The sequence below is a fragment of the Pseudophryne corroboree genome, chromosome 5 (genome assembly GCF_028390025.1).
Source record: "Pseudophryne corroboree isolate aPseCor3 chromosome 5, aPseCor3.hap2, whole genome shotgun sequence".
Classification (NCBI taxonomy): Eukaryota; Metazoa; Chordata; class Amphibia; order Anura; family Myobatrachidae; genus Pseudophryne; species Pseudophryne corroboree.
In genome coordinates this window covers 140,190,067-140,204,338 of record NC_086448.1, presented here as the reverse complement: position 1 = coordinate 140,204,338, position 14,272 = coordinate 140,190,067, and the positions used below count along the sequence as shown (strand labels likewise).

At 44.9% G+C, this 14,272-nt stretch overlaps 1 protein-coding gene across 1 annotated transcript in view; it reads right to left on the bottom strand.

The window, feature by feature from the left end:
- The window catches only part of LOC134929572 (uncharacterized), a 213,221-nt gene that overhangs the window by 169,624 nt on the left and 29,325 nt on the right, over window positions 1-14,272 (bottom strand). The window contains exons 2-3 of the mRNA XM_063925163.1: window positions 4,785-4,837; window positions 3,541-3,634 (exon numbers count right to left, since the gene is read on the bottom strand). Of these exons, the coding sequence (XP_063781233.1) occupies window positions 3,541-3,634; window positions 4,785-4,837 (147 nt within the window). The remainder of the gene's footprint in view (window positions 1-3,540; window positions 3,635-4,784; window positions 4,838-14,272) is intronic.

Genomic DNA, 14,272 nt, shown 5'->3' with positions numbered 1-14,272 from the left:
ATAACTGTGCCACCTCCTTTGGAGAGAGAAATGTGAGCTGGATAATTAAAACCAGATGTACACTGTGTGCCTATATATATGTGTTTTTTAATTCAGTAAAGCAGAATACTTGTGAGACATATCCTGTGTGCTTGTTTCATTGAGTGTTCTCCCAACGCGTTGGTCCCTGCTTCAAAGAGGTGACTTGATAATTGAAGGACCTTTCTTTAGTAACCAGACTGAGCTAACCAGGCTAGCGCTATCAAGTGAGAGTTTCAAAAAGTGAGAGATTTGGTAAAGTCTTGCAGTTTTTTTAAAGGGCCAATCATTTACACTGCAAGATTAACCAGGTTTTGCCGTATAAATGATTGGCACTTTAAAAATAACTGAAAAACCTTACCAAATCTCTCACTTTCTGAAACTCTCACCCTATTACATTTGACCCCACGTCTTTCTGATATATCACACTGGAATCAAGGAGACAGACACTGCGTATCATATAGAACTGGAATCCATCAATACACGATTTGCAATTACGGGACTGTCAAGCAAACCTATATTTATAGGAATAGTCACCCTTCTAGGCAAACTGCCAAGTACTTTGGATGAGCTCAAAAGGCAACATTATTATTATTATTATTATTATTATTATTATATTTCAGTTATAATTGAAACACTGTTTGAAGTTGGATATTCAGTATCAATTATTTATTCAAACACAGTGAATATAGCATACACAAAAAAGATGCTCAGGTGTTTTTAAACATTTAGTGTATTCTTTATTATTTTTTCTTCTTTATTACTCACAGTTTTGTCAAACTTTTACACTTTCCATTTGTTTTTTTAATATTTTGCATAAAGTTTATCCTCAACAATTATGATAATTAATAGACATTAACTATTTTACTAATCAATTAAAAGTTAAATTTAAAATTTTCAGTGCACCAGAAATAAATACTTTTCCGATTTTTCCTTTTCTTCCTTGAATATAACAAGGAGCACATTCCCGACACAGCCTGCATTTGGAAGTGTTCCCGTACAAATAGCAATATAACTGAGCAGGGGCCTCAGTGTACCCCCTAATGTACAGTGGCGCACCCAGGGGGGGTTTCAGTGTACCCAGAAACCCCCCTCCACTAAAAAAAAAAAAAAAAATGTTTTTCTTTTTTTTTAAGCTGCATGAGTATTATTAATGACTGTCTAGCGTCCTCTGCAGCCTGCTGTCTTCCTGGTGGCACTTGCATAAAAGTTTACTTTATTTTAATTATAGTACATATATATCCATGTGCATACATATATACACATACATGCAAACATACATACATACATATAAACACACACACACATATGATATACATATATACATATATATACATATGTATATATATATATGTGTACTGTATGTGTGTGTGTACATATAAATATATATATATATATATATATATAAGCGAGGTGGTGTGGGCGGCACTCCAAACAGACTCCACAGCATAAGTAAATGGTACTTTATTGGGCCAACATGTTTCGGGGACCAAACCCCGTCCTCAGGGCCAGACGTCTGGCCCTGAGGACGGGGTTTGGTCCCCGAAACATGTTGGCCCAATAAAGTACCATTTACTTATGCTGTGGAGTCTGTTTGGAGTGCCGCCCACACCACCTCGCTTGTTTATTCGGGACTCTGTGTTCCTGACCGGGAGGGCACCACAGCAGTTGTTTACATTTGGAGTGGAGTGCCGGGCTGTTCCTGTTTGTCTATATATATATATATATATATGTATGCATGTTTAATATGCTATGTATATGTGTATATGGGTCCACTACGATCTCCCAGCGACCAGCATACCTGCGCCGGGAGGCCGGCCGCCGGCTTACCGACAGTGTGGCGAGCGCAAATGAGCCCCTTGCGGGCACGGTGGTGCGCTACACTATTCTATTCTCCCTCCAGGGGGGTCGTGGACCCCCACGAGGGAGAATAAGTGTCGGTATGCCGGCGGTCGGGCTCCCGGCGCCGGTATGCTGGTCGCCGGGAGCCCGACCGCCGGCATACTGAAGACCACCCGTGTATATGTATGTATATGTATGTGTGTGTGTATGTATGTATATGTATGTGTGTGTGTATGTATATATATATATATATATATATGTATGTATGTGTATATATATATACACACACACACACACACAGACACACTAGTTTTACGAACCCAGCATATACTGGGTCACCTCAGTCCCCACCCCCGTGATTGGCTCCGCCCAGTTCTGGAAACCCCCCCTTGCAAATCCTGCGTTTGCCACTGATGTACCCACTAACGGTGAAAAACTATGCGCCACTGTGGGGGCAGCATATTAGTGCAATGAATAGCTTGATGTCTCATGGCACTGAGGTCTTAGGTTTGACAAACGCTAAGGGGGAAATTTACTAAAGCTTCTAAAATTGAAAATTGGTGATGTTGTCCACAGCAACCAATCCGATTCGGTCTATTGTTTGCTGGGATGCAATAGAGAAATTATAAGCAGAATCTAGTTGCTATGGGCAAAATCACTAGTTTTCATTTTTAGAATCATTATTAAATTTACCCCTTACTAAAGGTCAATTTTAATTGGTTTCAAATATATCTAAATTGATGTTGTGTTTCAGGAGCTAACTCACACATGATTATAATTGACCTTTAGTTAATTTACACCCAAGATTCTTTGTGGAGCTTGTATGTTCTACTCATGCTTGCGTGGGTTTCCTCCGAGATTGCGCCTTATCTGGAAAGACTAAACAGCATATATTTGATATAACGGCTAGATCCTGCCCACAGTTCTGCTGATTTCAAGATAAGCCAAGACAGGGGGAACAGAAATACACTTAAGTAGATGTTTGTTTTTGCCAAATTAGCACTTTTTAATTGTCATTGGACCTTAGCTGCAGTTCTTTGATTGTAGGAGAACTGCAACTGCTGAGAATCGCACAGCGAGAAACACCCAGCATGCAAGCAGTCCGTCCAGCACAGAACAAGCTGCCCACTGATGCGTTCACAATTCTGAGAATGCAGCTGCAGAAAAATTGTGAACTATTGTGGATGACCCAGGGCTACTCAGAGTAATGAGAATGCAGTCACACCAGGCGCAATGTTTTAAGTCGCAGCAATCACAGCTGATGTCAGATGCACACCCCACAAACGGCCATGACACGCCTGCATTTCTATAACCACTCCCCGCTAACGCCATGTGTACGCCCAGGAATGCCTGCCTCCAGTCAATCAGCCTGCGATTGCATCCCAGCAAGATGTGATTGCAGAAAATTGTAAATTGCGGATCGCGCGTGCACAGTTGTCCGGTAATCTGACGATTTGCAATTTTGCAACTGAAGCTGAATAAGGACCACAGTGCGGATTTCAGCCCCCAGTAATCACCATACAACTGCATTTGGCTGCAGGTACAGGTCTACATGGAAAATATATTCCTAGTCACATGTACAACACAAAAGCCACTTGCTTCTATCAATACACTATTTACAACACACACACAAAAAAAAAATCCAATACAAAATGTACAATAATTGCTGTTTTTTGTTACCTTTTTTCACTTTTTTCAGAATCTTCATTGTGTTTTGTTTTCTCATAATACGGTAAATTAGAATGGTTGGTGTCTCCAGCATGAGTAGGAACATCTGTAATATTATAAATGAATCAAAACAATTTATCTGTATGTGTATTGTTTGGCATAGTGCAGTTGTAATATTCATGGGGCTTTAGCATGCGAATGCAGAAGAGAGCCATGCTGAATTAGGACCCACCATTCACATGAATCTGTAAACTGTGCAAAATGAATCCCACTCATCCTTCACAGCAAGATTTTACCTAAACCTCTCTGGTCCTGATGACGGGAGGGATATGCTTTAAGGGCCAAATGTAATAGACTGAGAGTTTCAGAAAGTGAGAGATTTTGTAAGGTTTTGCAGTTTTTTTTAAAGTGGCAATCATTTACACAGTAAGATCAACCTGGTTTTGCAGTGTAAATGATTGGCACTTTAAAAAAAAACTGAAAAAAAACAAACTTACCAAATCTCTCACTTTCTGAAACTCTCACTCTATTACATTTGGCCCATAGTGCTTAATGCAGATTGGGAAGTGATGTCACTTAAAAAATAAATAAAAAAATGTTGGGGGGGGGGGGGGGGGGGGCTACTTCACGTGCTTCAATCTAACCCATCATGATAGTTAGTGCCGCCTTTGTTTGAAAAATTCTAATTTTCAAACTGGGAGTCTAATACCTGATGATCGCCAGGCATTAACCCATACACTGCAACAAAAAAAGTAATGGAGACCATGGGGGTAGAGGTGGTAATACTTACCAGGCCGACTGCAGGGCCCGGCAGGGGCTTGGATCAGTACAGTAGCTCATAAGGCAGAGGGAGAGAGGAGCCTGCTGTTGCACGGTGTTGGCAGCATCCCTCCCTAGTTCTGCACATGCTACTGTGTGCTAGTGTCGAAGGAGGTTGCAACTATTGAGCAGCATGAAGTGTTACGGGGAGGGCAATCATCCCTCCACATCCTCCAATCTGCTCCCTGTCCGAGGGGGACAATTCCACCCCCCCCCTCCCCCTTCTCAGAGTGTGGCCCCCACTGATTTGGCCACACTCCCTCCTCCATTAGAGTTAAGCTGTGGTTAGGGTTATGGTAGGGTTCATGCTTAAACGGCCAGAAAACGCTAATTCCACATGACGACTATCGACATTTACAATGTTAACATTCTGTAGCAAACACTCGCTGAATACATTTCTTAGTTTTAGATGTTCAGACTAATAACAAAATGCTTACCAGACATAGGCACAGAATTTCCTTCACTCATGTTGTGAGACTGTTTCCCCGAGCTATAAATGTGGAATAAATGTATATTTAGTAATAGAGAAGATTACGCAGAGAAATTTTTATGAATTTAATACATGAAAGTAAATCTGGGCACTATATGATACAGTATATTGGACAGTGTTGCAGTCCACATGGATCGCAACAACCATCGTATAGTTGGCCTGGCCAACCTGTGGCTCTGTGATACTACAAGCCCAGTAGGCCCTGCAACAGTTTTGCTATTAGGGAATGCTGAAACTGTGGAAAGGCATGCTGGGATATGTAGTTTCACAACAGCTGAAGAGCCACAGGTTGGCCAGGCATGGTATAGTCTGTACCCTTGAATCCACAAAATTCATTGTTTGATGAATTTCAGTAGGTGGTTGCATCGTCCCATTGGATGTTCCGCATATCCAATGGGCTGATTCCAAGGACAATGCTTATATTGCAGCACGGCTGATGTAATGGTTAGCATTACTGCCTCACAGCATTGAGGTCATGGTTTTAATTCCCATCATGGCCTAATTGTGTGTAGTTTTTATATTCTCCCAAGCTTTCATGGGTTTCCTCCGGGTACTCCGGTTTCTTCCCATAATCTAAAAATATACTTGTTGGTTAATTGATGCAAACAAAAAATTAACCATAGTGTGACTGTGTGTGTATATACATGTGGTAGGGTATATAGGGGGTTATTCACTACGGATTGCAATTGCAAAGCAGTTTGCAGTAACTTTGCAATTGCAATCCTTAGCAATGCAAATCCAGGAGGAAGTGCATAGCACCTAATTCTCAGCAAGAAGAGATGCAACTAAAGGTGTGTACACATGGGGCCTAATTCTGAGTTGATCGCAGCATCAAATTTGTTAGCAGTTGGGCAAAACCAAGTGCACTGCAGGGGGGACAGATATAACATGTGCAGAGAGAGTTAGATTTGGGTGGGGTGTGTTCAAATTGAAATCTAAATTGCAGTGTAAAAATCAAGCAGCCAGTATTTTCCCTGCACAGAAACAATATAAGCCACCCAAATCTAACTCTCTCTGCAAATGTTATATGTGCTCCCCCTGCAGGACACATGGTTTTGCCCAATTGCTAAAAAACTTGCTGCTGCGATCAACTCAGAATTACCCCGATGGTGAGATTCGGGCTAAGCCTGATTCTCACTATGCGATAGCGGCGAGGTCGGTATCGCAAGCACATAATAACTGTGCTTGCGATACTGACTATGTACGATTTTGGCTAAGTGGCAATTTTGACTATCTTTTCTATGAGATAGTCAAAATTGAATAGCACAGTGTATTAAGGAGTGTACACACTAGTGATGTGCACCGGATATTTTTCGGGTTTTGTGTTTTGGTTTTGGATTCGGTTCCGCGCCCGTGTTTTGGATTTGGACGCGTTTTGGCAAAACCTCACCGAAATTTTTTTTCAAAAAACCCTAAAAAACAGCTTAAATCATAGAATGTGGGGGTTATTTTGATCCCATAGTATTATTAACCTCAATAACCATGATTTCCACTCATTTCCAGTCTATTCTGAACACCTCACAATATTATTTTTAGTCCTAAAATTTGCACCAAGGTCGCTGGATGGCTAAGCTAAGCGACCCTAGTGGCCGACACAAACACCTGACCCATCTAGGAGTGGCACTGCAGTGTCAGGCAGGATGGCACTTCAAAAAATTTGTCCCCAAATAGCACATGATGCAAAGAAAAAAAGAGGCACACCAAGGTCGCTGTGTGACTAAGTTAAGCGACAAAAGTGGCCGACACAAACACCTGGCCCATCTAGGAGTGGCACCGCAGTGTCAGGCAGGATGGCACTTCAAAAAAATTGTCCCCAAACAGCACATGATGCAAAGAAAAAAAGAGGCGCACCAAGGTCGCTGTGTGACTAAGCTAAGCAACACAAGTGGCCGACACAAACACCTGGCCCATCTAAGAGTGGCACTGCAGTGTCAGGCAGGATGGCACTTCAAAAAAATTGTCCCCAAACAGCACATGATGCAAAGAAAAAAAGAGGCGTACCAACGTCGCTGTGTGACTAAGCTAAGTGACACAAGGGGCCGACACAAACACCTGGCCCCTATAGGAGTGGCACTCCAGTGTCAGGCAGGATGGCACTTCAAAAAATTTGTCCCCAAACAGCACATGATGCAAAGAAAAAAAGAGGCGCACCAAGGTCGCTATGTGACTAAGCTACGTGACACAAGTGGGAGACACAAACACCTGGCCCATCTAGGAGTGGCACTGCAGTGTTAGACAGGATGGCACTTCAAAAAAATTGTCCCCAAACAGCACTGGATGCAAAGAAAAATTAAAGAAAAAAGAGGTGCAAGATGGAATTGTCCTTGGGCCCTCCAACCCACCCTTATGTTGTATAAACAGGACATGCACACTTTAACGAACCCATCATTTCAGGGACAGGGTCTGCCACACGACTGTGACTGAAATGACTGGTTGGTTTGGGCCCCCACCACAAAAAGAAGCAATCAATCTCTCCTTGCACAAACTGGCTCTACAGAGGCAAGATGTCCACCTCATCATCATCCTCCGATTCCTCACCCCTTTCACTGTGTACATCCCCCTCCTCCCAGATTATTAATTCGTCCCCACTGGAATCCACCATCTCAGGTACTTGTGTATTTTGTGGAGGCACTTGCTGCTGGTGAATGTCTCCACGGAGGAATTGATTATAATTAATTTTAAAGAAACACCATCTTTTCCACATTTTCTGAAAGTAACCTTGTACGCCGATTGCTGACAAGGTGAGCGGCTGCACTAAACACTCTTTCGGAGTACACACTGGAGGGAGGGCAACTTAGGTAGAATAAAGCCAGTTTGTGCAAGGGCCTCCAAATTGCCTCTTTTTCCTGCCAGTATACGTACGGACTGTCTGACGTGCCTACTTGGATGCGGTCACTCATATAATCCTCCACCATTCTTTCAATGGTGAGAGAATCATATGAAGTGACAGTAGACGACATGTCAGTAATCGTTGGCAGGTCCTTCAGTCCGGACCAGATGTCAGCACTTGCTACAGACTGCCCTGAATCACCGCCAGCGGGTGGGCTCGGAATTCTTAGCCTTTTCCTCGCACCCCCAGTTGCGGGAGAATGTGAAGGAGGAGATGTTGACGGGTCACGTTCCGCTTGACTTGACAATTTTCTCACCAGCAGGTCTTTGAACCTCTGCAGACTTGTGTCTGCCGGAAAGAGAGATACAACGTAGGTTTTAAATCTAGGATCGACCATGGTGGCCAAAATGTAGTGCTCTGATTTCAACAGATTGACCACCCGTGAATCCTGGTTAAGCGAATAAAGGGCTCCATCCACAAGTCCCACATGCCTAGCGGAATCGCTATGTTTTAGCTCCTCTTTCAATGTCACCAGCTTCTTCTGCAAAAGCCTGATGAGGGGAATGACCTGACTCAGGTTGACAGTGTCTGAACTGACTTCACGTGTGGCAAGTTCAAAGGGTTGCAGAACCTTGCACAACGTTAAAATCATTCTCCACTGCGCTTGAGTCAGGTGCATTCCCCCTCCTTTGCCTATATCTTGGGTAGATGTATAGGCTTGAATGGCCTTTTGCTGCTCCTCCATCCTCTGAAGCATATAGAGGGTTGAATTCCACCTCGTTACCACCTCTTGCTTCAGATGATGGCAGGGCAGGTTCAGGACTGTTTGGTGGTGCTCCAGTCTTCTGTACACGGTGGCTGAATGCCGAAAGTGGCCCGCAATTCTTCGGGCCACCGACAGCATCTCTTGCACGCCCCTGTCATTTTTTCAATAATTCTGCACCACCAAATTCAATGTATGTGCAAAACATGGGACATGCTGGAATTTGCCCAGTGTTATGATTCCAGTACTCCTGAGTGGAAGAGATCTTATGACAATGGCCAGAGTACTGGAAGGGAATGCTGGTTACGGGAGCAGGAAAGACCAGTTGCCCCTGGCGCCCTAACTCTATTGTCTCACCCGTGCTATCGGAAATCCCTTGCAAGACTATGGTTTCTTGAGCCCCTGGCAGCCACGTTTGAAAGGCGGATTATGTCTGCCCAACTCCGGTGCCCCCTGGTCTTAGTGAGAGACAAAGGGAAATCCGAGGCAGGATGATGACAAGAGGACCTCTGACTAACAACAGGCCAAGGGCAACAAGCTAACTAACCAAACCTGAAGTATGTGCGGAAAAACCGCCAGGTAAAAGGACAACCAAAATCCACTAGTCCATTACTCCTACCCAGCACCGCTGGATACCAGAGTGGATCTGTGGGAGCAGAATCCTCCGCAAAATGCTCCGAAACACAAATAATAAGTAATAAATAATAAAGCGGCCAAGCCGCAACACACGGCAACGCCGCGACTCACGAACACCACTGGATGTTTAAACGGTGCTCAGTCAGGACTCCAGGAACAAGATGACGACTTCCGAGTGAAGGACAACTGAGGACTGGAACGACCAGATACAGCAAGACTGGAAACACTCTCAAAAGACAGAGACAGCATGCAGGAAGCTATTACCGGCGTCTGTGTGAGGCACTGCAAGAGCATATAAACTGAAGCCCTCCAATCAACTGCTAGCAGGGCTAATTGCGTGAATGCCGTGCAGCTGCCTTGCTGCACGGCCAGGAAACAGGTGCCCTACTTAATTTAAATGGACCCAGCAACGGGGAACGCGGTCCGCCAGTGGCGTCCCCATTGCTAGGGTCCGTGCGGCTCCGTGCGCCCGGCGTCTAGCGTTGCCAGGGAGCCGGCGGCTGTACGCGTACGGCGTCCCTGGTTGCTAGGTGCCGGCCCGCACCGACTAGCGGTCCACGCCGCCTAACAGTACCCCCCCCCTTGAGGAGGGGTCAAGGAACCCCTAAAGCCAGGTTTCCGAGGAAATTCCCGAAAAAATGCCCTCTTAAGCCTCGGGGCATGGAGATCCTTATCCAGGACCCAAGACCTTTCCTCTGGACCATAGCCTCTCCAGTGCACCAGAAAATAAAGCCGACCCCGGGACAATTTGGAATCGAGAACCTTCTCCACCAAGAACTCCTGTTGTCCCTGTACATCTACTGGAGATTTCCCCTGAGAGATCTTCCGAGGAAATCTACTGGAAGAAACGTATGGTTTCAACAAGGAGCAATGGAACGTATTTCCGATCCGGAGAGCTCTTGGTAAACGTAACCGGAAAGCAACTGGGTTGATTTTTTAAATAATATGAAATGGTCCAATAAATTTGGGGCCCAATCTAGCTGAGGATTGTCGAAGTCTAATGTTACGAGTCGACAACCATACCCTATCTCCCACCTTAAAACTGCAAGGACGTCGGAGCCTGTCAGAAAAGTTTTTCTCTCGAAAGGCCGCTTTTCTGAGAGCAAGGTGCACTTTTTTCCAAATGACTCTGAGATGAGATGTTAAGGTTAGCGAGGAAACTGAAGAATGTTGATAAAAAGAATTAGCTCTGGGGTGAAAACCAAAAACTGAAAAGAATGGAGACACATTAGTGGAGGAATGACAAGAATTATTGTAAGCAAACTCCGCCAAAGGAAGAAACTCGGACCAATCATTCTGGAGTTTGGCTGAGTACAAACGCAAATACTGTTTTAATGATTGGTTAACTCGTTCGGTTTGCCCGTTGGATTGGGGATGGTAGCCGGATGTTAAAGACAATTTCATCTTTAATGAAGCACAAAAAGACTTCCAGAATTGTGCAATGAATTGTGGACCCCGATCAGAAACGATATCAGTGGGCAACCCATGAAGTCTGAAAACATGGCGGAGAAACAAAACAGCCAATCCCTGGGCAGATGGCAGTCGGGGAAGAGCAATGAAATGAGCCATCTTGCTGAAACGGTCCACTACCACCCATATGACTCGGAATCCGGCTGACAGAGGGAGGTCTACCACAAAATCCATGGAAATATGAGACCATGGCCTGAGAGGAATATTTAAGGGCATAAGTTGCCCGATAGGCAAGGAACAGGGAACCTTATGCTGTGAACAGACCTGACAAGAAAAAACAAACTCCTTAATGTCTTTAGAAAGACCAGGCCACCATACTGAGCGGGAGACTAACTCCAAAGTCTTAGAGATCCCCGGATGCCCGGCAACTTTGCTATCATGAAACTCAGTCAAAACAGTAGCTCTCAAAAACTCAGGGACGTAAAGACGACCAGTAGGAGTATTTCCAGGAGCTTGATGTTGAAGCTGCTTTAACTGGGTAAATAAATCTTGTGTGAGGCCTGCCCAAATGACTGAAGACGGAAGTATGGGAGTAACAGGACTGTTATTATGAACTGGAAGAAAGCTGCGTGACAGGGCATCCGCCTTGGTATTCTTGGAACCTGGCCTGAAAGTGATAATAAACTTGAAACGAGTAAAAAATAAAGCCCAACGAGCCTGCCGGCATTCAGCCGCTTAGCTGATTCGATGTACTGATTCGATGTACTGAAGATTGATTCGATGTACTGAAGATTTTTTTGTGTGTGTGTGTATGGTCAGTCAATACTGAAATGGTATGTGTTGCACTCCTCGAAAGCCCACTTAATAGCCAGTAACTCCCGATTACCAACATCGTAGTTGGATTCAGCGGATGAGAATTTCCTGGACATAAAGGCACAAGGATGTAGTTCCAGAGACTCCGGATCCTTTTGAGATAGGATAGCCCCCACTCCAACCTCCGAGGCATCAACCTCAACAATGAAGGGCAATTCTGGGTTGGGATGTCTGAGGACTGGAGCTGAGACAAAAGCTTGTTTCAAGGCCTGAAAGGATAACTCAGCTTCACGTGACCAGTTGGTAGGATCCGCTCCCTTCTTAGTCAGTGCCACAATGGGAGCAACCAGGTCGGAAAAAGAATGAATAAATCTTCTATAATAATTCGCAAACCCTAAAAAGCGCTGAATTGCTTTTAAATTGGTGGGTTGCGCCCAACTAAGGATGGCTTGGAGCTTCTTAGGTTCCATGCAGAATCCCCGAGGGGAAATAATGTACCCTAAAAAGGATACCTCCGTGACATGAAACTCACACTTCTCCAGCTTGGCATATAGATGATTTTCACGTAATTTTTGAAGAACCTGACGCACCTGGGTAACATGTTGTTCAATTGAGTCAGAATAAATCAGGATGTCGTCTAAGTAAACGACCACAAATCTTCCTAGGAAGTCACGAAGCACATCGTTAATGAGGTCCTGGAAAACTGCTGGAGCGTTAGACAAGCCGAACGGCATCACTAGATACCCGTAGTGACCCGACTGAGTACTGAATGCCGTCTTCCACTCATCTCCAGACTTGATTCGGATGAGGTTATACGCTCCCCTTAGGTAAATTTTAGAAAAAAATCACAGCCGAACGCAGCTGATCAAAGAGGACAGAAATCAGCGGCAGAGGATAAGTATTTTTAACTGAGATCTTATTCAGGGCTCTAAAGTCAATGCAAGGTCTGAGTGATCCATCTTTTTTTTCCACAAAGAAGAAGCCTGCACTTAAAGGGGATTTAGATGGCCTAATAAATCCTTTCCCTAGACTCTCCTTAACATACTCATTCATGGCCGCAGTTTCTGGCCCGGATAAAGCATATAACCTTCCCTTTGGCAATGTGGCACCAGGAATTAGCTCAATAGCACAATCATAAGGCCGATGGGGAGGCAGAATGTCCGCATTGCCCTTGGAAAACACATCAACAAAGTCCTGGTATTCCACGGGAATGAGTTCAGGAATGGCAGCTGCTATTCTGATGGGAAACGTAATACATTCCTTATTACAGATGGTACCCCATTGTGAAATCTCCCCTGACCGACAATCAATGGTGGGATTATGAAAGGCCAGCCACGGGTGACCCAGAACCACTGGAACTGCTGGGCAGTGGGTAAGGAAGAACTCGATCTTTTCGGAATGAAGAGCTCCTACCGTAAGTAGTACAGGGGGTGTACAGAGGGAAATAACCCCATTGAACAAAGGACTCCCATCTAAACCATGCATGGTGACACACCTACCCAAGGCTAACTGAGGAATGCCTAAGGCCTTGGCCCAAGTTAAGTCCATAAAGTTCCCTGCAGCTCCACTGTCAACAAAAGCCGACACCGAAGAACTGAGGCTGCCAAAGGAAACTTTAGCTGGGACTAAAAGGGAGTTATTTGAGGAGATAAGCTGCAGACCGAAGTGAACCCCCTCACAATTCACTTGGTCGAGGCGTTTCCCGACTTGTTCGGACAATGTCCCTTACCCCCACAGTTCAAACAAAGACCAGAGTTTTGCCTTCTGGCTCTTTCTTCTGGAGACAGCTGGGAGAGACCCATCTGCATGGGCTCCTCTACGTCCTCAGGAATGGAATATACACATGGAGTAGACCTGACAGGTGCTCCTTTTTCAGCCCTCCGCTCTCTGAGACGACGATCAATCTTAATAGAAAGCTCCATGAGTTTATCGAGAGTCTCAGGAGCGGGATACTGAAGGAGACTGTATTTTATAGACTCTGATAAGCCGAGGCGAAACTGACTGCGCAGGGCTGGGTCATTCCAGCCACAGTCGTTCGACCAACGGCGAAACTCCGTACAATAAACCTCTGCAGGATTTCTACCCTGTCTGAGAGCGCGCAACTGACTCTCAGCGGATGCCTCTCTATCAGGGTCATCATACAAAAGCCCTAAAGACCCAAAAAACGCGTCTACTGACAACAACGCCGGATCCTCTGCTTTTAAACCAAATGCTCAGGTCTGAGGATCCCCCTGGAGCAAAGAAATAATAATCCCGACCCGCTGAGATTCAGTACCTGAGGAGATTGGTCTTCAACTAAAATAAAGTTTACAGGATTCTTTAAAATTAAAAAACTCTTTCCTATCACCAGAAAAACGGTCAGGCAAGTGCATTTTTGGTTCAGGGACTACTCTCAGGGAACTTCGTAAAAGATCTTCCTGCGACTTCACCCGAAGGGAAAGATCCTGAACCATCTGAGTAAGTTCTTGAATCTGGCTGACTAGGAGCTGACCAGGATTTGGACCTAAACCTGTGGGATTCATGAGGCCGATAACCCTTACAAAACTGAATAAGGAAAAAATTAAACCCTGTTTAATTTTAAGTTTTGCTAGGGCCGGTAATAATGTTATGATTCCAGTACTCCTGACCGGAGGAGATCTTATGACAATGGCCAGAGTACTGGAAGGGAATGCTGGTTACGGGAGCAGGAAAGACTAGTTGCCCCTGTCGCCCTAACTCTATTGTCTCACCCGTGCTATCGGAAATCCCTTGCGAGACTATGGTTTCTTGAGCCCCTGGCAGCCACGTTTGAAAGGCGGATTATGTCTGCCCAACTCGGGTGCCCCCCGGTCTTAGTGAGAGACAAAGGGAAATCCGAGGCAGGATGATGACAAGAGGACCTCTGACTAACAACAGGCCAAGGGCAACAAGCTAACTAACCAAACCTGAAGTATGTGCGGAAAAACCGCCAGGTAAAAGGACAAAATCCACTAGTCCATTACTC